Source organism: Perna viridis, chromosome 3 (genome assembly GCF_037379345.1).
Source record: "Perna viridis isolate PV_CMFRI_1.1 ecotype Kerala chromosome 3, ASM3737934v1, whole genome shotgun sequence".
Taxonomy (NCBI): Eukaryota; Metazoa; Mollusca; class Bivalvia; order Mytilida; family Mytilidae; genus Perna; species Perna viridis.
Genome location: NC_142447.1, coordinates 32,665,292 through 32,692,689, shown reverse-complemented (window position 1 = coordinate 32,692,689; position 27,398 = coordinate 32,665,292). Strand labels below are relative to the sequence as shown.

Below are 27,398 nucleotides of genomic sequence, written 5' to 3'. Positions count from 1 at the left end.
AGCAAATCACTAGATATTCTTGAAGGCATATATTATTTATACCGCCAAACCAGCGTAATTCGAATTAAACTTCTGTGAAAATTAAATGTATGCTTAACCATGCCCATGCATATGCAATAAAACGATTGGTTGAAAAAAAAGAATAGAATTTTTAAATCACGTAGAATAGAAATCAATTTGTTGTAAACGATGAAACAAATTGAAAGCAAATAAAACTCTAGCAAAAAAACGGAGCGACATATTAAATAACAATGAACAAGCAAATGGACAAGGGACTCTGACCTTTTTTCACTAATTTTTAGGTGTGTTTAATTGTACAATAATCTTTTCCACAGTGGTCAGATTTAAAGGGGAGGAGTGTTAATTTCCGCTGCAAGTTTGCGCCTGTCCCAAGTGAGGAATTTCTGGCCTCTGTTTGTACTGTTTCGTTTTCACTTTCAGTTCACGTCTATGTTGCTTGAGTATATGGAGGCAATTATTTCGCTGAACCTGTGTATAATGTTTTGGGGCCAGCTGCAGCCTTCATTGTGGTGTGAGGGTTTCCTCGATCGTCATTCATTGAAGACCCATAGGTGGTATTGAGCTGACATTTTTCATCCCGATAGGGTTATTGTTTCTTTGACATATTCACCATACCCATTCTCGTTCTAAATTCAAGAATAAACCGGAAAAATGAAGATTGCCGCCATGTTCTTGACTTGAAACATGAACTTCAAAGTGAAATGGTGGGTTCAGACAACGCCTTCCCAAAATAGACCTTTTTTATATAATGTAAAAAGTACATGATCTTACATGGCCTGGATGAACGAAAGATGTATAGTCTTGCTTGTGATAAAATAAGTAACAAAACAGATTATTACAAAGTGACAAACGTGCGAAAGGTTATATCAATAATATATAATGCTTTATACAGTTAGTATTTTCCAATATTGAAAACACTGTTTCAATCAACGTTCCTTAAAAAATGACAATGAAACTGTTGTTGGTGTATTTTTCCTCAGAATTCCACCAGCTTTCACAAAATTTGTGCAACATAATGACCGCAGATAAAAATTATATAAAAAAAAAGTCATAACATTACATCAAGGTCAACAAAATTAAAACGTCAAAACATAAACCATGTAACAATATGTCACTACTTCGGCAGAGTTAGAAAAGAAGTGTTGGGTTCACATATATGCTTCACAATGTTCCTCGGCGGGCCTGCAAGTCATATTCTCCATGATCAGGATGATCCAACTTGCAGACTACAACTGGAATATGAGCATGGTGCACCAGGTAGTCACTGACACTACCCATGAATGTTCTCCTGATCGTTCCCAGACCACGTGATCCAGAAACAATATACTTGGCTTTAAGTTCTTTGGCCTTTTCCAAGACTGCGTGACCAGCCTCACCATTTACTCGAACTACCTCGCCAGGAAGCTGATAAAAACAATTAATTGAAAACATTACTAAACTTCAAAAAGGGTACAAAACTAAGCATAAATATATGTTACAGTAAAAGTGAATAATTGAAAACTGTAGTTATTATATAAATGTACATAATTACTGAAATTTCAGTAAATTTATATATATATAGATGTATATAAACGTCTCAGAATGTGACGACTCTATTCGCTACAATGCTCCATCGGATTAAATTGATACAGGGAAGATAACGTAAGCTTATAGAAGGGTCTGAAAAATTCCCAACGATGTTAGAACTGTCAAATTGATCGATACCTCCGCGGGACTCGAACTCGTACTGCTGTGACATCTATGGCAACACCGCCTGCACTAACCACTCGGCCAGTTAGGTATATATATATCTATATATATGTATGTATATATATATACAATTACTAATTTCGTCCGTATTGTTTAGTTTGTTAGATTTTGTTTAATTTGTTTGGTTTTCATCCCTAATTAACAAACATCAGTTAAACTTGGATACTCAAAATCAAATATCAAATTTCCAACTAAAACTGTACACTGGTCCGGAATAGAGAAAACTGTACACTGGTCCGGAATAGAGAAACAAAATACAGTTCGTTAATTATCTTCGCTGCTGTTGCTGTTCCTGCTGTCGCCACCGCCGTCTTTTTAATTGCCTTTTTCTTTCTTTTTTTTTTAAGTCAGAAGTTTACAGGGGGTCCGATCGCCGTCGTCGGCCTTTTTTGGACAGACTTCATAACCTGCTTAGCAGCTTATTTTCAAGTGTGCACCATGGGTATTGAGGTCATTTCAAACAGACCAAAACAAAATATAGCAGTCAATCTTTATAATTAAATATTTAGTGTCAGAATAAGGAGTAAATTATCAAATTTGATGACGTTATAGTCATCATATAATTTAGTCTATGATGATGGACGATTTTTTTTAACCGTGTTGCTTCTGAAGTTAAATTATTTGTATAAAATGTGTAGTAATGTTGGTGTTTTATGTTCTCTTGTACATGCACGTGTGTGAGGTTAAAGTATTTGTCTAGTTAAAGGAGGTTGAAAATCACTCATTTATAGCACCTCCCTAACTTTATTTTAATTTGTCTGATGTATAACAGTTTGATTAGATGACATTCCTATGTATAGAACAGTTGATGTATTTTTGTTCCTATAACAATTCCGGGCGTCGACAACACACGGCTTGTTTCGATATATTTAACAGCATTATTTATTATACGATACCTTTAAATCAGCTAGTTCTTTCTTTAATTGTATCATCAGCTGTTCACATTTTTCCTCTTCAGCTTCTATAATTCTTTGAACCAGAGAAGGGTCACCAGGAATCATTGTTGCGGCTAAAAAGGCAAACAGACAATACCCGAAATCTCGTTTTGGGGGTTAAACATCAGCATGTTGTCAATGGATAATTTAAGTACAAGTCTTTAACCAGTAGTTGATGAAACCCAGTCACTGAAACCAATACTATGGCAGTTTGGGAGCAACCATTTGATTTTCTAGGGGTTAAGATCAAACTTTGTACTGGAATTTTTTCAGTATAATTTCTCACCATTATGGCAAGTGACTTGATATTTTTTACACGGCCTGTCCTGGATTTTGTTTTCAAGCCAGATCCTGATTTTTTCCCAGCACTTGCATCCTGCCTTTTCCTTTTACCCAATTGCTCAACATGGATTGTTTAACCATACCACACAGACCTGCCTTTTTCTTTCAAATTTGAGAAATTCCCATAAAAATCAAATGGTCGCTCCCTTATTACACTATCGGTTTTATCCCATAATTGGAACCAAGAAGTAATGAGAAGCCTCGTTACACCTTTTTTATGAAATCGAGGATGAGGGAAGTCAAGGGTTTTGAGTCCCCCTCTAATGTAACAAAAAAAACAGCAACTATAATGTCAGGTCAGTGGGATATCAACCGTTTTAACAAGCGTAACTTGTGTATTTTTCTATTGCAGTTGTTTGAGTGCAGAATTTTTAACAGATATTTTTCAAGCCTTGTGTTTTAGGTAATTCATTTGGAGTAATCTTAAAAACTGTTGTCCTTTTTTGTCAAGGAAGTCTATTTATAGACTGAACTTGACTTAAAGATCGTCGGCAACAAAATTATGTAACCAGGGTAGACATTTCAACATGTAACTACCAAAATAACACCCCGCGGGTTATTCTCCCCGCAAAGTTTGCATTAAGATATCGCGCTGCCGTCGATCATACGTCATGTCAAATATGTGATGTTTACTTTACCTACGACATGGGCGTATAACGATATTAAGGCTATTTAATATGTGTAGAACTGCAAGATTTCAATGATTATGTGATGTTAACTATCCAAATTTTGACGCAGAGAGCTGGACTATTTTGTCAAATAAACCCGAACATTCGCACTCGAAGGGAGGAAAGCTCAATCGAGATTTGCCAATTTATTTCTCTCGATCTGACCCTTTTAATGAAGATGTCGGGAGCTTCTAATGACGGATTTTCGGAGCTGCAATGTACACTTTTTGTGTAGTAAGTATAGATTACAGTGGCGGATCCAGGGGAGGGTGCATGGGGTTGACACCTCTCCTTTTTATTGAAAAATTTCATGTGTGATTAATTTGATCCCAGGAATTTAACTTCTGTACATAAAATGCAAGCACTGTGTACATATATGTTAATTATTGCATGTACATGTACTTAAATAAAATAAAATGGTAAACACACATGTACACACATGTAGCAAACATTGAAGTATTTAAAATAGAAAATAAACAGAATTGTTAAATTATTATGATTTCAAAGCAGAGACATAAACAATGTCTCTGTTTCAACGGTAAGGATGAAAGGAGGTCATATGGCATATCCATCACATTCAGTAGGTAATCTTGAACTATCAAAAACAGTGTCGTAGCACCATTAAATAAAGCAGTGTAAGCATGTGCTTACAATTTTTTTTTAGTTTGTCACAACCTTGGCTTTACATTTACATTAATTTTCTAGTAATAATCACATCTGGAATTAATATTAATCTCTATTAAAAATTCGATCATTTAAATGTAACTGTGGTGTTTAAGTTCTATAGGGTCAAGATCAAGTTCTATTCAAGATTAGTTCAATTAAACAAGCGTCCGTGTGTTGATCTTGAACTTCATAAAACCTAAAAGGACGCCGTTTACGTTGACGTTACAAATATGCGTCTGGGATGAACATCGACGACTCGAAATTAAAACATTATCACCCTCAAGTTACTGTTACATGTAAATTAAAATGAAGAGAAGTCATCCCTCTTCACCAGAACATACTTTGAGCAAAGGACAAAGTAAATTATCATAATACTTTTCAAAACAGCAAAAACACTGCTTCCACAGATACAAATAAACAAGGGTTTATAGAACCTACGGTCTATATTGCCTAATGTATATCACACCCCTAGACTTATATCGCACACCCCTAGACCTATATCCCCGTGCAGGTCCGGGTGTTAAAAGAATAGGCCTGCAGCAGCGCTAAGCTTGTCGTAAAAGGCGACTAAATAGTGCTCAGAAACCTAGCCGGGGGCTAGGCGCTCTGCCCACAGAGCAACTGGGATGTGTGCCCCAGGTGGTGGAATGGGGTACCCCTGGCGTGTTACATGCTGGGGTTGTCAGGCTATAATACGGAAAAACTGACCGCAAACCATAGTGGTGCACCGTGTTGGGAAAGATGCCACGTTCCTTGCACGTTAAAGAACCCTGCTGTGGTATTCGATAGGAGTAGGAACCTTTGCGCTCCGCCACAGGAGGCTAAATTGCCCTACCTTACCCATCCCCCCTTTTCCCAGTGGCAATGAAAATTTGTCGACCCTATTATCCTTGTGACCCATCCTTTTTTTTCTTCATTTCATGTTCATTTTATCATCCATTTCATGTTCATTGTCTGAATATAGCTGAAATATTGCTGCTCGGACGTTAAACCCCAACAAACAAACCTAGACCTATATCACATACCGTATATTACACCCCTAAACCCATTTCAAGTACCCTATATATCACACCCTCAGACATATATTGCATAACTTATATCAAACGCCTAGACCTATATCACATACTGTATATCACACCTATGGACCTATATCGCATACTGTATATCACACCCATGGACCTATATCCCATACTGTATATCACACCCATGGACCTATATCACATTCTTAAAATATAAGAAAGAATGAACATGACATGCAAAATTTGTTTGATATACAGTATCAACCCTCGACTTATATCACCCCGCGGGCCAGTGGCCCTTGAGTTGATATAGGAGTCTCCAGTTTATATTGCATGTGATACAGATTTTGGCATGCACTATTCTGTGTGGAATTTAAAGAAATAGTAATACAATGTACATGTGTATTATATCCATGTAAGTCATAACTGATGATCAATATGTTTTTTTAGTACAATGTCAAGATATACCAGATACACTTATATAGAATCATAAAGTAAGAAACAGGATTTTCATGACACAAGAAAGACACAGTTATGTTAGAAGTTCTGTGTCCATGTAAGTGCATTGAAAATGTGTTGGATATCAAGGCTACCAAAGGTAGACCTTTTCTAAGAGCTGATTTTCATGGACATTCTTACATTCATACACTTTGTATGTACACAGTTATTTAAAATTTTCAAAACTGGTGATATATGTAAGTATATTGTTTTTATTGCTTGTGAAGAACAGTGTAGTCATGTTTCTTAGCAAAATTTGCAGTTTACATTTGTATGTCTGGGAACAAGAAATTTACACTGAGAACAACAAAAATACATGTGCATGTATGTAATTATGGTTACTGGCATATGCAGTACAGTATAAATTAAAAATTTCATACATGAAATTATGATATCTGTAATATAGTAATACATGTATCTAATTTGTTTTCTACTTTACAATGTGACATTAATTGCTCATAGATAAATCAGCATTCAGGTTTGATCCAGAGATTTTGAAATAGGGGTCCAAACCATTATAAATCAGCAGGTAGCGAAAATCATACATGAAAGAAGCCCTAAAGCAATATCTTTAGCAAGCTTTCCATTTTCTGTACTTTAGAAGGTTTTCTCTGGTAAATGAAATGACTTTAATTTATTGATTTAAACTCGTCACTTCAAACCACTTTTTATGATCTATCTGGTTATGAGGGGATGTTGTTTTATCAATGTATGACAGGTGAAAAGTAACCTGTTCTACTCTTACATGTATATGTTACCTGTTATTAATAGTTATTGAAACAAAGATGTGCTAATGAAATAAACTGCACATTTTTGTAAAGTTTGTTATGTTATTTCAGATAAATTTGAATTATTTCAGAGAAAGAAATTTTTATTTATTCTTAATTAATACAGCTGATAGAGATATTAAAAGAATAAAACCTAAGAACACTGAAATATAGTAGATACATGTATATACTACATTAAAAATTTTTAATGTAGGACAAAAACTATGAATAATGACAGAAATATTGTTTGCAAAATTTCAATCGACCAGTATTTATTACTGTGGGAATATTGACCAGGTGGTTTAAAAACCAGTTAAAACCTGGTACTGTTATAACCACACAACCTTTATGTTTGCCTGATTTGCAGGAAGTTATATGTACATGTATCAGTATTTCCCAACAATAGGCTCCATATCATATGGTTAAAATACATGTATAGTTTCATGAATTTACATTGTAACATTTTGCATATATCAGACACTGTTATGATTTTTTCCTTGATTTCTTTTCAGTGGTTATCACTTAAAAGATTCACTAGATGAAGAGAGAAGAAAGCAAAACAGACCATTTCTGTGCTGATACACTATTTAAGCTTGAAACAAAGTTCATGATTCTCAAGTCTGGCACATGTATGCGTAGCATGAAGCAGCTGTAAATGTATATGTCAACATCTCTTAATAAAACCAGAGGCACACGTGTGCCTGTATCGCTCACCTGGTTTAATTACTTGCTAAATATTTCATATAATTTTGCGTAAATTTACAAGGAATTTTCCTTAGATGAAGATTTTCTTGCAATTTAAAGCATTGGTAAACAGGAATTATTGCATGGGACAGGTTGGAAAGGGGACATAATGCATAGTTTGCAACCCCAACATACTAAAATCCGGAACCAGGCCTTTAAAAATGCAGAAATTGCCATTGTTTTGCGGAATCCATGAAATTTCTGCAAAACACAGCGTTTCTTAGCCTCCAACATGATTACTTTGCTAAAAAACTAATCTTATTAAACTAGGCATTTCACATCCAGTTTTGTATGGAAATATAGTTTACAAGGCACATAAATGCAAACAATGTCCATCAAATCTTAAGAATTATTTAAATAGACTGATTCATAAAGGATATAAATTCGACATTGTTGTCAGATCATTAAATCTTGTCTTTGTAGAAAAAATATTGATACTCTTATTAGATCATTACATTATAACTTAATCATTCATATTTTAGCATTTTAGTCATTGCACAACTTCTTGCTAGACCAACATAGTCTATGATGTTGCAGTTCTAAATCCTTTGGAAGTTTTGTAACTGATATTTTTTGTGTTGGGAGGCTTGAAGATTTGTCATCCTTATTTGTGTCCTGAGCTTGCTTTCAGTAACTGCGAGCATTCATTGTTTATACCTCATTTGTTTGTCTTCTATGTTATTGTTAATAATTGTTGAGGTACTTTTCTAATGAATTGGATGTATTTCAGGTTGATTTTTACTGTGTGTCTAACTTTGTATTTATTTTAGCCTTTGACCGTATAGAGGGGGAGGGTTTGGATCCAACAAAACTAGTTTAACCCCGCTGCATATTGTTTGCGCCTGTCCCAAGGCAGGAAATATAGTCACTGGCATGTAGTTGTCTTTTTTTAAAACATTTTAGTTTCTTACCATAAATGATAAACTGATATAATATTGAGGAAGGGCCGGAACTTTTTCGGGATGCTGGGATCAGAGGTTTTTAAGCTCAGGATTTCGGGATTTCTGAGAATTAAGCCCGGGATTTCGGGAAATAAATCCACCGGGAATGGGGATTTTAGCAGTTTTTAAGTTCCTTTGTTGTTCGGGATTTCGGGATTTAGTAAAAATAAAGTCGGGATTCCGGGATCAGACCCCCTCCAGCCCCCCCTCAGTATTGTGTTCACTGATTTATCCACTTTGTTTTTATTGGGGCAATTTAGAGCTTGCTACATGGAGGAAATTTCCCACTTGTTGAAGATCATGTGGCGACCTCTAGATGTATATTTTCTCGAGCGGAAACTTTGGTTAAGTTAAGATCCACAGTGGCAGCCATTTTGAAATGGCAAAAGAATCACAAGCTTTCATCTCCTCATGCCAACGATCATTTGTTTCCAGTTTTGTTTCATTTGGTCAAGCGGTTTCCGAGAAAAAGATTTTTACATGTTTTTCTCATAGGGTCCAATGTTAAAGTAAGATCCTCGGTGGCGGCCATTTTGAATTTCCGATTGGCACCAAAATCACAAACTTACATCCCTTCATAAAAGTGAACATTTGTGTCAAGTTTTGTTCAATTTGGTTAAGCGGTTTCCGAGAAGAAGATTTTTACATGTTTTTCCCATAGGGTCCAATGTTAAACTAAGATCCTCGGTGGCGGCCATCTTAAATTTCTGATCGCCACCAAAATCACAAACTTTCATCCCCTCATATCAGTGAACATTTAATAGTGTCAAGTTTTGTTTAATTTGGTCAAGTGGTTTCCGAGAAGAAGATGTTTACATGTTTTTCCCATAGGGTCCAATGTTAAACTAAGATCCTCGGTGGCGGCCATTTTGAATTTCCGATTGGCACCAAAATCACAAACTTTCATTCGCTCATATCAGTGAACATTTGTGTCAAGTTTTGTTTAATTTGGTCAAGTGGTTTCCGAGAAGAAGATTTTTGCATGTTTTCCCATAGGGTCCAATGTTAAACTAAGATCCTCGGTGGCGGCCATCTTAAATTTCTGATCGCCACCAAAATCACAAACTTCCATCCCCTCATACCAGTGAACATTTGTGTCAAGTTTGGTTTTATTTGGCCCTGTGGTTTCAGAGAAGAAGATTGAAATGTAAAAGTTTACGGACGGACGACGGACGCCAAGTGATGGCAAAAGCTCACATGGCCTTTGGCCAGGTGAGCTAAAAACTATAAAAAAAACATTAGCACTCATATATTTGCAAAACATAAGAGTTACTTGAATTGTAATCTTATACATATTTGTAAAACAATCATGCAGAAAAAAAGTGAAAGAAATGCACATACATTATTGAAGACAGACAGGTATAAAACACTCCGCAAATAGCGATTCATCATAAAAAAGTGGTATTCATGAGGTATGGGATCACTAGTAACTTTTTTGTTTTGGAGAGAAAAAAAAGATGGATTTATACTCAATGTGCATGTGTGATTAAGACATCATATTCCCTGTATTCACCACATACCACTGACTTTTCAACTTAATTGGAATCTATAATTGCTCAAATCAATGAGCTACAAAGTTTGTTTTTAGTTTAATGATCTTTAAACTACATAGTAATTTTTACAACAAGAGTTTTTATCCTTGTTTGAACTGAAAAATTCCTAGAGAAAGGTAATCATTTATTATATATACATGTACCATAGCCTAATCTAGACAACAATGACAAGGGCAAATTTTAGTTTTAATTCATTACAAAAAAATCTACATCAAAGTGAGCACAAGCAAGGAAAAGTTTTTGCTCATTTCTCCCTTGAGATTGGGCCTTTGTTTAACTTCCTCCAGTCTGCAGGATTCATTTCTACTTAATGCATCTCCAAACTGAAATTTCAAGGTGTGGGTCCAATCTTACTTTGAAAATTCATCAAATATGATAGTCAGTGATTCTCAGTGGAATTCATATTTTGTAAGAAATGCTGTTTTAGGTATTAGGAAATTTGTGGACATCAACGTACGTGTACAGCCAGGAATACCAAAAGCAATAATACAAAAGAAGACCCAAAAATATATATTGATAAACGGACTGTATAAATATATTCTGTGTTAAAACAAATGGTTATTATTTAAAAGGACTAAGTTTTGCTTGGTTTATTTCGCTTACAATTTGGTTATGAATATTTTTTATTACTTTGAGGTCTCCCTTGACTCAGTACCTCAGCACTTTGATTACAGAATAAAATGGTGTCAAATGTTAGGGTATATCAAAAGACACGACATAATCTTGACCTTTAGATAATAATGTATGCAATTTTGTATATTTTGCACGATTCTATTACATCAAGATGAGTCATAATAATGATAATCTATGTTCAGTAATTAAATGAGTATTAACACAGATAAATAACTACATGTTGACTATAACAAGAAAAGGGAAAGTTATACTTAGCTTTTCTGCGTGTGTTTGCTTGTGACATGAAACCTCTATATAAATGACTTACAACTGTAACAGACTTCGCTAAACGTTGCTACATGGACCACCACTACATGATTGTTTGGTTTATGGAAGTCCTCTGCATAAGCTGTAGATACACAAATGTTTTTTCTTAGTTCTAATGCTAATTCTTCGTAGTAAAACATAATGAGAGTGAACCTGTTGCCTGCGGATTATTCTCATTGTGACTGCATATCATAATCGGTAATTGCTAAAGTGAGGTAAAATGAAAACGTACTTTACTTTTTCATGCCGCAATCCTTACACGTTATCCCATGCGGAACACTAATAGTACGTGGGCTGAGATACTACCCCCCCCCCAAACTCATCAACCAAAGTATGATTTTCAGGTAGCCTTATACCTCCCATTTACGAATCTTCTTGTCGCCAAAAAATAAACTGAAGCATTTTTTTGTACTTTTAGGGTACTTTATATACCTTATTGAGGCAAAAATCCATATTTTACGGGTTTTTTTTATTCTTCGGTCTTTCTACAAAACGAAGAAAACTGACATATATATATGTATTATCATGTAGCCAAATTTCTCAGCTTGACAATGGTACCAAGAAATATGCGGTAACACTTAGGGTTTGGGGTAAAATGAAAAAATGTACTCATACCCACCGAAAAATTGCTTAAATTGACATTTTTCCAAGTCAAAACCCCTAGAGTATGGTTCAGTAAAAAATGGCTTATTTGGTATTTTCTGTTTACTATTATTACAATTAATTCTAGGATGCTTTTAATGAATTTTAGCGATTTTCGTAGTCAGATTTTATCCAAAAAGGCGAAAATAATTTTCGATTTTTCCGTAAGAAGTCACATAAATTCGATTTTACAAGTTATTGCTCAACTAAAACGTCTCAAATTTGGTATCAATCGATAGATAATTTAGTTTTCTACATAAATAAACCACGAAAAACTAATTTTCAAAAAGATTTTTCTAAAAATATGTTAAAAATATTACCTCTTCCCCTAGGTCTCAGTGTCAAACAGTATTCTCATTCACAGCATACCGACACCGTAAAAGTCATATTTTAGGCATTCATAATTAAGATAATGATGTACCCAACATCTCTGATCAACTCAGGCGCTTACATTTCCTTTTTGAGTTACAATTACTGTAAAATCGTAAAAAAGAGAATTTTCAGTATTTCAGAATTTCTTCTATATCACCCGTTACTGTCATTTATTCAGAATACCGTAGTTTAAACAAGATTTTGTGTGATACGATACATTAGTATAGTGTCTTAGCTTTCAAATGAGCCCAAGTAATAAATATTTGATTTTTTCCAAGTCAAGATAAGTGAAAAATTGGCACCCCTACCAATGAAAAAATACCTGATCATGAATTAAAATGTTAATTTTTGGCATATACACGGTGCAAAATAGACATGTTGGGTACTATTGTTTTAATTATTGTTGTATCCATCTTATCTTCTCATTTCAGGTGACAATGAGTTTTTTTTATAAAAAGAGAAATTTTCGGAATTTCATATTTTCTTCCATTTCACCTGTAATGGGCATATTTTCAAGTACCACACTTCAAACAAGGTTTTTCATATTCAAACACATCTACGTAGAATCTAAGCTTTCTGATGAGCCAAGGCAATAATACTTTAACGTATTCCAGGCCATTTAGGCAAAAGAATGGTACCCATTAAAATTTCCGTGAAAATCCACAATTCATATGTGGTAGATTAAATTTTAAATGGTGTTGGATACATGTATGCCAACAAAATCGTGTTAAAACTGTGATATTTTAAACAAAAAATATACAATTTACGTGCTAAAATGTGTGATAATCTTAATTCTTAATTTCCCTTTTTAATATTTTGTCTTTTTCGGGGCAATTAAAGCATATTTAATACACAATATGATTGATACGAGAAGGTCTCCATAATAAATGCCAGATAGACATTGTTTATAGTTTATGTATGTTATAAACGATCATTTCGTAGTTTTGTCTGTAGAAAATTAAATTATCTATCCAATGACACAATTTGAGATGTTTTAGTTGAGCAATAACTTGTAGAGTCGAATTTATGTGACTTTTTACGGAAAAATCGAAAATCATATTTTTTGGCATTTTTGATAAATTCTGATTACAAATTCGCAAAATTTAATCAAAAGAACCCCAGAAATATTAATTGTGATAGAAAATACCAAATAAGTCATTTCTTACTGAAGCATAAATACTCTAGGGGTTTTGACTTTGATTTTTCGGTGGGGTAGTGATACATTTTTTTTTCATTTTACCCTAAACCCCTAAGTGTTACCGCAAATTTCTTGGTACCATTATAAAGCTGAGACATTGGGCTACATGAGGATATCTATATGTGCTTAGTTTGTTCGCACGTGCTATCCCAGCAAGACTTAGACACTCAAACAATTGAGTCATAAAAACCTGGACTTTTTTACCTAGTGGGGTACAAATATAAGCTTATACTGAAAAAGAATCCAAGAATATTCTTTGATGACAAATTGATTCGGTAATGGGAGATATAAAGGTACCTAAAAATCAACATGAATATAATGAGTGGGGTGCATGGAGGACCATCACAGCCCATCGACTATAAGTATATTCTTTGCTTATTGTTATTTTACAAGATTACTTTTGATACAAAGACATTCTTTTTGAAAAGGCGTTTGGAACCAAATCTTTTTTTTTTATTTTTCTGTTTGACTATATGAGTCGCAAGCATGTCCATTCCACAGTTAAGCATGACTTTTCAGCTCCTAAAGAGTGAAAGCTATGTGCATTAATCTCGTTTGATGAAATGATATTTTGATATTTGTATTACTTTCTATGTGTCTGTAAAAGGGGTTTGAGAAAATGTAACTGAAATCAAGTAGAACTATACTTTTAATACAGAATTAGATCTTGAAACCAATACATAAAACTACAAATATTGATACACATTAAAGAGTTGTAAGTTATAACTTTGATTTACCCAACATATTTTTGACCTCGACATTAATAAATTTGAATTCATAGTTAAATACACATACTAAATCTATGAACAACACGTATGTAGTATAGATCGGTATATAAGTATTTTTTGTTTGTGGTGGGGGGATAATACACACAAAACAAGCCATAAAAATAACTGAATGTATATACTTACTTTTTAATGCATGTTTGGAATTTTTACTTCCATCCATGGCAATAACTATTGTATTTTCCTCTTCCATGTTGGACTCCAAACTATAATAGTTGTTAATGTCAAATATGTGCAAGGTCACTGTACGATTATAGTAAGGTCGCAAAGATTGTCACAACTTTTATCAATGCATTGTAAACGTTGTTTTGCAATCCACGTGTAAAACATTAATCAGGCCGATATTCACGTGTCACTCATGACGATATGCAGCTAGATATGATAACAACTGCAACTTTTAGATCAAAAGCGTTGAAACTCAACAAATATCCGTTGAAGTATCTTAGTGGATAACCAAAATGCAATCAAGTTTATTACATTCAAAAGTTAAAAAGTTTCTTTAAAGTTCCAAAATAATGTGAATTGGCACAATTATAACAGTTATATTAACAGGTCTAATGACTCTTTATAAACACAAGTGTAAGAGTTAAATATCAAAACCAATCGTCGATTTACATTTGAAGGTCTCGGTCAATGTCACGCTTTCCTAATCCAAAGGAACAGATATAATATGTCTATTGTTTTATAAATTATACCTGTCGCCTCCCTTTACAAGCATCAGCAAATTTCAAGGTGTACTAGGTCTACTACAAATGTAGTAGTGGACAAAGATCTTACCTAATGTACAAAATGAAAGTCTCGATAGTTTTAACACAATGCACTCTCTGAGTAACGTCAATATCAAGGTTGATTATAATAATAGATCAATATTTGACGGTACCTAAATTTCCGGAAAACTTACGTATAAAGCTGAGTAGCCTGTTATCTACTAAGAGAATATAGGTGCTGACTTGTAATCTAATATTCTAATAAGACATGTTCAAAGTTCTTTATACCACAGCTATGGCTCCCAAAAGCCTGAATTGCTCACCTGGTTAAATTCTTCCTTTCTAGGCAATAAATTTACAAGGAGTTGTCCAACAATTTTGACTCAGGAAGACTTTGGTTGGACTTATCCGAAGGATCATTTCAGAAACTGAAAGTTTCTTTCTGTCCGTCATAGTTTCTAAGATATTGTCTGAAAACTGTAAACTGTCATTTTTACCTTTCAAGGGCGGCATTAACTCTGGCAAGGAATCGTCTGACAACTTTGATCCCTGGAGACTTGTGTAGGCCTTATAAAAAGGATCATTTAAAAATTTGAAAGAATTTGGCTGAACCTTACGGTTTTGGAGATATATGCGAAAAACTACTATCTGACCCCTATGTTCTATTTTAGTAACGGCTGTCATGTTTCCGGCAGATCAAAAATCCCCACATCAGTTCTATGCAGGATACCTCAATGAACATTAAAACCAAATTTGGTTCAAATTGGTCAAGTAGTGCCAGAGGAGAAGATTTTTGAAAGAAATAACATTAAAACATGGTTGAAAAAGATTAAAATGAAAATTTCACCACAGATAGATCTCATCATGCTGAACACTTGTATTTGATGTCAGAATTTGGCTTAACCTCTTAACCTAACGGCTTTGGAGATAAATGCGAAAAAACTACTGTCTGACCCCTATGTTCTATTTTTAGTAATGGTGGCCATGTTTTTTGACGAATCAAAAATCCCCACGTCAGTTCTTTGGAGGATACCCCAAGGAACATGCATACCAAGTTTGGTTCTGATTGGTCAAAGGAGAAGAGTTTTGTATAATTGTTAACGACGACGGACGCCAAGTGGTCGCAATAGTTCACATGGCCTTTGATCAGGTGATCTAAAAAGTGATAAACACATGACCAACATTTCGGGCAGCGTCTGTTCAAAAATATGAAGAAACTAGTCCTATAAGAATCGAGCTATCGCCCGGGGCAAAACAATGCGACATTAATAACCCCCTCGTGGTAAAAACAATGATAAAATAGAGTTTCCGTGATTTATTTCTTAAATATCTTCCAGGTTTAAAAAATCTACAGAAGATGAAACAAGGCGCGAATTCATGTTTAGAGCGGACCAAGCGTATGCTCTCCCCACAATTTTTATTTTTATTTTTTTTATTATTTTTTTTTTTTTTGCATAAATTAAAACCTTGATTTATCACAAATATTCTACCCCCAAAATGTTTTTGCCTCTCTCGACATGATCATCTTATCATGTTTACGCAACCCTAACCTGAAATCCTGGCTCTGACCCCGAGCTCTACGTGATCCTTAACAAATTCCGTCCAATTTGAATTTCACACCAATCTATAATAAAACTGAAATTACATTTTCCATAAAATTATTGTGGATCAGTCGTATTGATAGAGTCTGTTAATCTCAATGGACATCATTATCATTTTAATAGAATATCAACAAAAAACATCAATGGATTTTGACCATAATAAATAACTTTTAAAAAAATAAAAAAAATACATATTAAATAATAAATAAAACCCAAGTTGTAACAAATAAGTAAAGTCCTCCAATAAAAATGTGTACAAAGGTCGCGCAAATAAATCCTTTTTATTAGATGCAAATGTAATGCACTCCTGAAGATATTATGAAACAACCAAATCACAATAAGATGTGCATGTGATCAATAATCTAGTGAACCATGCATACCAACAGAGATAAGAAGCCGGCTATTTATTTGTTCATTTGAAATAAAATAATTACTTAACGAAGAAATAAGATTTTAAACTCGTTTTGAAAAACAGCCTAAATTTATATCTTCTTGATAGGGTTTAATTAAAGATAGTGAATAAATGGGGGGCCAGGGGACAGAGTATCTCTTATTATAATACATACAATACGGGATTTTGTTAAGTTGTCTCAAATTACGAGTGTATCAAATGATAAAATAAATGGAAAAGGTAACAGAAATACATCTATCACAGTAGATAGAACCATTATAAAACTACAGTGCTGGTTGACACATGTATCTATATATAATTAATACTAACGCTCAAAAACATGTATGCATTATTTTCCATTAATAAAACTAGTTCAGCAGATTGTATATAACATGAATACACATGCCGACAAATAGAAGCTATCCAGCTCAGCACATTGATTAGAAGTATAGGAACAAAACTGCACAAAAGAAGTCCACCAACTTTAATCTGGCATCTTGCATACCACTACCGGTATCTTTGAATGATGTATCAAATAACTGCTTACGCTTCCTAACAATGTCTTCCTGATTTTTCCTAGTCCACGTGAACCTGTCACTATAAAATCGGCATTCAGCTCTTTGGCCTTGTCTAGTATGGCAGGACCGGCTTCTCCGAAAGCTTTCACTATCTCGCCATTAATCTGCAAAAAAAAATGACCAGCTAGGAAGCGTTCTGGTCGCGTGCTTGGTGCGTTATTCTTTTTAGTTCATTTATATTAATGCTTGCTCATTCGAGAACTTAGACTCTAATAGAAGAGTAATCAAGGGAACCAATATTCAAGCAGGAATCAAAAGAGAATATAATCAAAGGATAAAGACCCGACAGGGAAAACACACTCGCACAACAAAGGACATAAAAAAACAAAATAGCAGTTACAAAGAAACAGTTTAAAAAATGGGATCATAGACCAAGTGCAGCGGTAGGGTAAGTATCCTCTATTTATCTAGAAATACTATGATACAGTGAACAAATCGATCTCGTTTGGCAATGGATACACAATAACGATCCACGAGTTTATGATGACTACCATAAAACTTCTTTATAGTGATGACTTCAATTTTTAACGACATTGCCCCATGTTTCAGAAGCCAACTTTTAAGAAGTCGAACACGGCACAAAAAGTTCGCGTAGTTACGGCAAGTTCTGGCATTGAGTTGTGGTATGAAAATTCCATACGCAGGTGCTGTAGGATACTGCCACAGAGGAAAGGAAAGTTGACAATAAATACAGAATGAGAAGTCATCGCTGTCACGAGTTTTCCTTTACCGACTCTAAGTGTAGGTCAGGATATGAGGCTGACTCCATAATATCATTTATCTCAAGTTTCAATGTATAAAATCCCCGAACCTAGTATTGTTTAATAAAAGATAATACGTCATCTAGCGGAAAGTAAGATCAAAGGATCTGGCTTAACGAAGTAGTGAAACAGAAATTATGTCTGCAAAAGTTGGTTAAATTGATTGGTTCAGATATATTTTTTTCGCGAAAAAGTTTTTGTGTGATTGTATAAATATAGTCGTGCCAATATATGATCTATTGAAATGTCAATCAAACAGGAGTTATCATGCACAAATGATCAAAACCTCAACAAAATGACATCTGTCCAAATACAAGGTTATGATACAGAGAAATGACATCTCTCCAAATACAAGGTCATCACACAGAGAAATGTAGATACGTAGATTCATAATAAGTAGGTTCTCTTGGAGTTGCAAACCATGTTTGTCGATTTTTTGTAGCTGCAACTAAAAGTTGGGGCATCACGTTGTCTAGTTCTTTCATTTATGGTTTATTTTCAAAAAAATATTGTCATACGAACTGCACAGAAACTAGAAACCATGCAATTTACTGGTATAAGGGTAAATTATGAACAACAAAACCGACATACGTAGTTTCTGCTCAGTTGTGCGAGAAAGTTGTCTTGTTCATACTGTATGTGTGTACATGTGCGTGCAAGCGTGCTGTAAGAATCCACGTCTACACCAATATTATTTACTAATGCAGTGTTTTAAACGTCAAAGGAACTTTTTATCTGAGGAGGATGGTACCAGACTTCACAATGCAAACTCTACTCATCTTGTACAAAGACGCAGTATACCTTACAGTCGGTCATACATTGTCGCACTTTTTCTATCTTCTCATTGGTTTTCTTTTCTTCTGCTTCGATCAGAGCCTTTACTACACTCTTGTCTAAAGGTCCTATAGCTGTAATGAAATTTTAAAAATATAATAATTGTAATATTTGTAATGTAGTTCTCGATATAATTCATTTTAATATTTGCCTTTTTTAGGTATTGTGGCTTGCTGTATACTTAAGGCACATCATACCTAATACTATACTGTATAGTTTTTCTTTTTTTTTCTCAAAGATGACGTTGAATGATCATACTTTAAAAATTGTAATTAAAAACTTGATTTCGAGACAACTCAGTCTATATGTTGGTATTTTTTTCAAACTTCATTATATGGGTTTTAAGGGTATCTTTTACTTAAAAACTAGTATATAAAATTTCTTAAATAGTTTATACAAAGAACACTTACCGGACATTCGTTCAAATTTAAAAAAGAACACTGGGTGTCACCGAACTCGTTTTCTTGTAATATTTATATAAAAAAAAAACTATAGAACATTTTCCAGCCAATTATCACCCTTTAAACGAATTTCCACTACATATTATCTCCCCTGAAAGAGACTACCGGTAAACTTAATGTGTGAGCACTTTGCCACTCGCGTGAAAATAAAGAAATTAGAAACATCAAACTGCAAACATAAGCAAGCCAATGTCCATTCAGTGTTACTTATTATTTCAGCTCACTGAATTGGCGTGATAGCAGACAACGGGAACTGCAGTATTTTTGACAACCGAATAAACATACCTCCATAGGCAATATCTGTCCTTTCTCCAACCAATACACCTATAACACGGTGTGTTGGCTCCATTATCTCGTCTGCATATTCTGAAGAAGAAAACGAACTAGAAGTTTGTTGCGTTTCCAAGAATATTTGAAGCAATTATTAACTGCTCACTGTAAAGCCCAGGTGTTGTATAAACATCCATTGATGTTGCTTTAGGATGTCTATTGAAATAAAAAAAAACTTAATTTAATTAGATAAACATAGCCAAGAGAAAATGACAGCTTTTACGCACAGAATAGCATTCATCCTCAAAGTTTATGTTTGATAACCATTCAAGTAGCCTTGCAATAATGTAAACATATTTTACATGAAAGTTTTGTAATTCATAAGACTCGGGAGTCATCCACGATTTGTGAACAAGTTCAAGGCACTTTCCTTCTAACGAATACTATATTGTTTGTAGAACACATGCAAAATATACTATCATACGTGTTAGCATGATAGCTTTTTTACTTTAACTTATTACTAACGCAACCTGAGAAATACTTGTTCAATCTGGCCTTTTATGAAGATTTGCGTAATCAAAGATCCAGTTTTAAGCAACCTAATTAGATTGCTTGATATATGTAGATCAACTTTAGGAAAAATCCGAAGAACCAATGAATAAATTATTTTGAAACTTTTTATTTCACAGAATATGTGCGACATGTCACCAGTAGTAATAGTTAAGTGTAAGAATCAGGCAGTAGGTGAAACATGGTAATAAAAAAAACATCATTTTGATTGTGTAATTTATCTATTTGCACTATTGGAATCAAGGAAAACAGACAAGATTGTCCATATCATGCTGGAGCATTAAGTTACAATTTCATTGAAATGCACTGAAAATGAACATTTCAAGGGCAGATAACTGTCAAAAATATCATTTTTCGGAGATTCTATTGACAAAAATTCTGTGCAAAGCCAGTGATGCAGAGATCAAGTAGAAAAAGTATCATCGAGTGATATTCCTTTGTCAGATCGGTGGGGTTTTGACATGCATGTTTCTGATTTTTCCCATTTTGCCTGACTCTTACAGATACTTAAACTTAAAACGTTAATTTCTAAGCTTCTTTAAAACCATCAGTTGACCTATGATGGGCTTCGTAGAAGTTGGTCTAATGTGACAGTTAGATATCAATTTCTTTTCTTCAGAGTATTTTTTCCACATATTTCATTTCACAGTTTGATGATAATCAAAACCAAGGTTGAAGTATGCAAGCATAAATAAGAATTAAATCTTACCGGAAAAGGCGATGGTATTGAAGTGTTCAAGATAGTTAACTGATAAATAACAACGGAAGAAACTTTATACTAATTCTAAACAGAAAAAAAAAATATGTCGGCTAACGGTGAGCAAGCTTTTAGATAGTTCATACTTATTTTAAAAGTTATATCCTTAGATGTATCTTCCACTCACGCGCCATATATGAGTAAAGTTAAAATTTTGGAAGAAAATGACAAAATTTCATGCTTCGAACAGTCTGTTTTGGGAGAATCGCAAACTAACCGTAAAACCGTAAGAGCATAATATTTCGTATGCGGTCATTTACACATCCAGGTAAAATGTATAGAAATGAACAGTGTTGTGGGGAATATAATCATTTCTTCTTAAAAACACTTACGTTTTATTGCGAATAGAGAAACTTCGCTACCATCAACTGCTATCAACACTACTAAAGTATGTTTAGAGTCCATTTTATTAATAAAAAATGTCGTCTAGCATCGTCGCATTGAAATGTAGTCCTGTTTCATAAGTCATTATATTTTAATAGAATAATTTAGTACTATATCCATGACTTTAAATCCGTACAAATTAAGAGAATATGCTTTTGTTATGATTATTTACGAGACACTCCGTAGTGTATATATTTCCCTGCTATTACGTCACGTTTACTACTGGATATCTTGATTGCTCTAATCACAGTTCGAGGCCTGTTCGTGCAGAGAAGAAATAAACTATCAATTCTCTGAACTCTCGTGTTACAGACGGCAGGAATTAACTGGAATATATCACGTATTTAATTATACTGATTATCAAGAAAACTAACATTCTAGATTGTTTATGATGAATCACAAAGGAAAAAAGAAAAAAGTTTCGCGACACCCCGAAGACTAAGGGTTACAGTTCTTAAGTAGCACTCTAGCTAAGGATCATGCAAAATGTGATTCATGGGCAAAAAGCCTACATATTTTTATTTTTGATATTTTGTTTGAAATGTCATAGTGAACAGAAATTAACATGTGGTTTTTCATTTAGCCCGTGCTCTTAGGAGATAAAAATTGTATAGAATGCACTGTAGATTTCAAAATTAAGGGAGATAACTCTGTAAATGACGCTCAAATACAATAGAATCTACTGGATTTTCAGTGTTGATTATCTCTTAAGAGCAGGCAGATTTGAACGAATAATTACACAGTTCATAGTATAGACCCATAAAACAACATTACAAAAATAAAAATATGTAGCCTTTTTTAGGGTGTATCACATTTTTCAGATTTTGCATGATTCTCACAAAGACTACTTAATTAACAAAGTAAACATTTCTGTTAAAGTGGAACGGAAAGGACCTAGCTGTATCTTCATAGCAATTTGTCAGAGAGTTGCAATTATAAGAAACAAGTATCGGGACCACAGTTGTAGCTACAAACATGAGCATAGCAACAAACAACATGCAACAATGCTGTTTTAAAACAGGTCAAACAAGTGTATAAAATGTCGCTGTTGTCCATTAAAGAATTATCCAGGGATAATCCGAGCAAGTACATACCACCATTGCAAGAAATAGGCTTTAAACTATAACATTGAAAATCGTGTTTATATTTGCTGTCTAAAGGAGCTCTGGAGTATTCTAGACTATTTTTGGAACCCCATCAATTTTGTATTGAATATCGTTTAAATAATCATGACACATTGACAGTTAGCATGCTGCTAAAGTTTTAATAGGAACACATAATAGTAATTGATTATATTCTTTGCAGACATAACGTCACTAGTAACTTGACTTGGTAGAGGAGTTGCACCATTGTTGAACGCATTTAATATATAGAAAATAAATTAACAAACTAATACAATTAATTTAATACCCTATTTCAGGATCACACCGCACCGTGTTTGGTCTGGAATTCTAAAGTTATAAGGTTATGAATGGAGTTTGAAATTCATGGAAAACATTTCCGAAATAAAAAAAAAGTTTAGATTCGTGTGCACTATTGCTGTCAATGCACTAAAAAATTGCCGAATATTGGAATTTCTTTTAAATATTGACGTTAATAAGTAATGTTTTGCGTCATTCTGTTATTTTCCTTCCTAGAGTTAATCATACTAAGACGTAAATACTGTAATGGTTATACCGGAGTTCAAACTGCAGCCATGATATAATCAAAGTGTTGAGGCACTGAGTCAAGGAAGACCTCAGAGTAATCAACAATATTCATGTAACCATTTGTTTTAATGCAGTGTATATTTATACAGTCCGTTTATCAATATGTATTTTTGGATCTTCTTTTGTATTATTGCTTTTTGTCTGTACACGTACGTTGATGTCCTCAAATTTCCTAACACTTAAATCAGCATTTCTTACAAAATATGAATCCCACTGAGAATCACTGACTATCAATATTCGATGAATTTTCAAAGTAAGAATGGATCCACGCCTTGAAATTTCGGTTTGGAGGTGCATGAAGTAGAAATGAATCCTGCAGCCTGAAGGAAGTTGAACAAATGCCTAATCTCAAGGGAGAAATGAACAAAACACTTGTCCTTGTTTGTGCTCACTTTGATGTAGATTTTTTTTTGTAATGAATTAAAACTAAAATGTGTTCTTGTCATTGTTGTCTAGATTAGGCTATGGGTTTAACTCGTCGAAACTGTGCACATATTTACAATAAATGATTACCGTCCTCTAGGAATTTTTCAGTTCAAACAAAGATAAAAAAATCTTGTTGTAAAAATTACTATGCAGTTTAAAGATCATTAAAATAAAACTAAAAACAACTTTGTAGCTCATAGAATTGAGCAATTTAAGATTCCAATTAAGTTGGAAAGTCAATGATATAGAGATGTGGTGAATACAGGGAATATGATGTCTTTATCCCCAATGCACTTTGCGTATGAAAAAAACAAAAACATTACTAGTGAACCCATACCCCATGAGTACCACTTTTTTATGATGAATCAGTATTGCTGAGTGTTTTATACCTGTCTGCCTTCAATGATGTATGTGTATTTCTTTCCCTTTTTTCTGCATGATTGTTTCACAAATATGTATAAGATTACAAAACAAGTAACGCTTATGTTTTGCAAATTTATAAGTGCTAAGAAATCAAGCTTGATGTTTTTATAATTTTTTATTAAGAGATTTTGACATACACATTGACAGCTGCTTCATGCTACACATACATGTACCAGCACTTGAGAATCATGAACTTTGTTTCATGCTTAAATAGTGTACCAGCACAGAAATGGTCTGTTTTACTTTTACTCTCTTCTCACTTAGTGAAACTTCTAAGTGATAACCACTGAAAAGAAATCAAGGGAAAAAATCATAATAGTGTCTGATATATGCAATGTAAATTCATGAAAATATACATGTATTTCAACCATATGATATGGAGAAACCTCCTCTTGTTGGTAAATATTGTTACATGTACATATAATTTCATACAAATCAGGCAAAAATAAAGGTTGGGTGGTTATAACAGTAACAGTTTTTTACTGGTTTTTAAACCACCTGGTCAATATTCCCACAGTGATCAATACTGGTCGATTGAAATTTTGCAAACAATATTTCTGTCATTATTCATAGTTTTTGTCCTACAATTACAATTTTAATGTAGTATATACATGTATCTACTATATTTCAGTGTTCTTAGGTTTTATTCTTTTAATATCTCTATCAGCTGTATTAATTAAGAAAAAATTACATTTTTTTTTTCTCTAAAATAATTCAAATTTAACTGAAATAACATAACAAACTTTACAAAAATGTACAGTGTATTTCATGAGCACATCTTTGTTTCAATAACTATTAATAACAGGTAACATAAGTAAGAGTAGAACAGGTTACTTTTCACCTATCATTGTTAAAACAACATTCGCTCATAACCACAAAGATGATAAGAAGTGGTTTGAAATGATGAGTTTAAAACAATAAATTAAAGTAATTTCATTTACCAGAAAAAAACCTTCTAAATACAGAAAATGGAAATCTTGCTAAGGATATTGCTTTATGATTTTAGCTACCTACTGATTTATAATGATGTTTGGATCCCCATTTCAAAATCTCTGGATCAATCCGTGAATGTTGAGCGATTAATGTCACATTGTTAAGTAGAAAATAAATTAGATACATGTATTACTACATGTATATTACAAATATCATAATTTCATGTATGAAATCCTTAATTGATACTGTACTGCATATGCCAGTAACCATAGTTACAGAACATGCACATGTACTTTTGTAGTTTTCAGTGTAAGTTTTTTGTTCACAGACGTACAAATGTAAACTGCAAATTTTGCTAAGAAATAAGACTACACTGTTCTACACTAGCAATAAAAACAATATACCTTTTACCAGTTTTGAAAATGTTAAATAACTGTGTACATACAAAGTTTATGAATGAATAATATAATACCTTCAATACTTACCTGTACATTGTACATGTAAGAATGTCCATGAAAAAGGTCTACTTTGGTAGCCTTGATATCCAACACATTTTCAATGCGCTTTCATGGACATAGAATTTCTAACATAACTGTGTCTTTCTTGTCATGAAAATCCTGTTTCTTACTTTATGATCTGCATTCTAAATAAACGTATCTGGTATATCTTGACAATGTACCGGTACTAAAAAAAGAACCATATTGATAAGCAATTATGACTTACATGGATATAATACACATGTACATTGTATTACTATTTCTTTAAATTCCACGCTGAATAGTACATGCCAAAATCTGTATCATATGCAGTATCAACAGAAGACTCCTATATCAACTCTAAGGCCACTGACCCGCGGGGTGATATAGGTCGAGGGTTAATACTGCATATCAAACAGATTATTGCATGTCATGTTCATTCTTTCTAATATTTTATCTATACAAAATGTACTTCAGTTGTGTTCTGTGCAAGGTGTGATATATGATATGCAATATATGTCTAGGGGTTTGATATAGGGTATGACATATAGGTCTATGGGTGTGATTTAGAGAATGCGATATAGGTCCATGGGTGTGATATACAGTATGTGATATAGGTCTAGGGGTGTGATATACGGTATGTGATACAGGTCTAGGGATGTGATATAGGGTAAGCGATAAAGGTCTATCGTTGATGTGGAAGTTTCGATTTTAGGAACTTTTTACAAGTGTATGTGTAATGTCATGGCACATGTGTCCATTCGCGCCCCAAGGACATTACTTTATCTCACTGGATACTCCTCCTTTTTTATAGTTCAAGATTACCTACTGAATGTAATGGATATGCCACATGACCTCCTTTCATCCTTACCGTACGCGTTGAAACATAGACATTGTTTATGTCTCTGCTTTGAAATCATAATAATTTAACAATTCTGTTTATTTTCTATTTTCAATACTTCATTGTTTGCTACATGTAAGTGCATGTGTGTTCACCATTTTATTTTATTTATGTACATGTACATGTAGTAATTAACATATGTGTACACAGTGCATTTTATGTACAGAAGTTAAATTCCTGGGATCAAATTAATCGCACATAAAATTTTCCAATAAAAAGGAGGGGTGCCAACCCCATGCACCCTCCCCTGGATCCGCCACTGTAATCTATACTTACTACACAAATAGTGTACATTGCAGCTCCGAAAATCCGTCATTAGAAGCTCCCGACATCTTCATTAAAAGGGTCAGATCGAGAGAAATAAATTGGCAAATCTCATTTGAGCTTTCCTCCCTTCGAGTGCGAATGTTCGGGTCAATTTGACAAAATAGTCCAGCTCTCTGCGTCAAAATTTAAATAGTTAATATCATATAATCATTGAAATCTTGCAGTTCTACACATATTAAATAGCCTTAATATCGTTATACGCCCATGTCGTACGTAAAGTAAAATTCACATATTTGACATGGAGTATTATCGGCGGCGGGGCGATATCTTAATGCAAACTTTGCAAGGAGAATAACTCGGGGAGTGTTATTTTGATAGTTATATGTTGAAATGTCTACCCTGGTTACGTAATTTGGTTGCCGATGATCTTTAAGTCAAGTTCAGTCTCTGAATATAGTTCCTTGACAAAAAGTGATAAACACATGACCGACATTTCGTGCAACGCGTAGGCTGCGTCTATTCAAAAGTATGAAGATTGGCATTCGGATTTCTGTTTTGCATGTCACACAGTACTTTCACCAGCTAAAATCTTCGTTGATCAATCTGTGTAAAACCCTTTAAAGCCAGTTATAAAGACGGGTACTCACGTTTAAGTGCATTGAAACAATGATTACTGCCATCAACAGCTATAACTACTGTAAGCACCACTTGTTCTGCCATTCTGTGATATATGGCCTGTTGGAAACTTAAGCATTTACTTGGTGCATTAAGTAGGAAATGGTACCTTTAATATTGTTTAAAGACTTGAACATGATCAATACTGTTTTGAATAATTAAACAAGTATCAATGATATTGATCTCGTCAAACAATTGAAAAGTTATCTGAAACTCAACGAAATACTCATATCATTTGAATGTGATTAGTTAAATAGTTAAAAACCACAACAATAATATGCAAGATGACTGAATTTACAATTAAATCCCTCCTTCTGTCACACTTGATCCTATCTGAAAACATAAACTGTATTTCAATTCTACACGTAAACGATATTTTAGCTTTTTGGACCTGCTTAGTGGAAACAAAGGCCTGTTTTGTTTTTTTTTATATAT

General features: G+C 33.8%; 2 protein-coding genes across 4 annotated transcripts; both read right to left on the bottom strand.

Annotated features, from left to right (window-relative positions):
• Positions 1 to 815: 815 nt before the first annotated feature.
• LOC148621917 (uncharacterized) lies at positions 816 to 15,695 on the bottom strand. The gene is made up of 5 exons (XM_088576772.1): positions 14,617 to 15,695; positions 13,966 to 14,045; positions 10,844 to 10,924; positions 2,667 to 2,779; positions 816 to 1,425 (listed from the first exon to the last, which is right to left on the bottom strand). Exons 2-5 carry the CDS (start codon positions 14,030 to 14,032, stop codon positions 1,183 to 1,185), a joined length of 504 nt encoding a protein of 167 aa, XP_088432898.1. The 5' UTR covers positions 14,033 to 14,045; positions 14,617 to 15,695; the 3' UTR covers positions 816 to 1,182.
• A 153-nt stretch (positions 15,696 to 15,848) lies between these two features.
• Positions 15,849 to 27,070, bottom strand: LOC148621916 (uncharacterized). Of its 3 annotated transcripts, none has more exons than XM_088576774.1 (4): positions 26,936 to 27,070; positions 19,458 to 19,538; positions 18,679 to 18,785; positions 15,849 to 17,220 (listed from the first exon to the last, which is right to left on the bottom strand). In XM_088576774.1, exons 1-4 carry the CDS (start codon positions 27,006 to 27,008, stop codon positions 17,023 to 17,025), a joined length of 459 nt encoding a protein of 152 aa, XP_088432900.1. In that variant the 5' UTR covers positions 27,009 to 27,070; the 3' UTR covers positions 15,849 to 17,022. The 3 variants fall into 3 exon arrangements, with proteins under 3 accessions (XP_088432900.1, XP_088432899.1, XP_088432901.1); XM_088576773.1 differs by lacking the exon at positions 26,936 to 27,070 and adding an exon at positions 21,102 to 21,532; XM_088576775.1 differs by lacking the exon at positions 26,936 to 27,070 and adding an exon at positions 21,102 to 21,475 and having other exon boundaries at positions 19,458 to 19,658.
• Between the last annotated feature and the right edge of the window lie 328 nt (positions 27,071 to 27,398).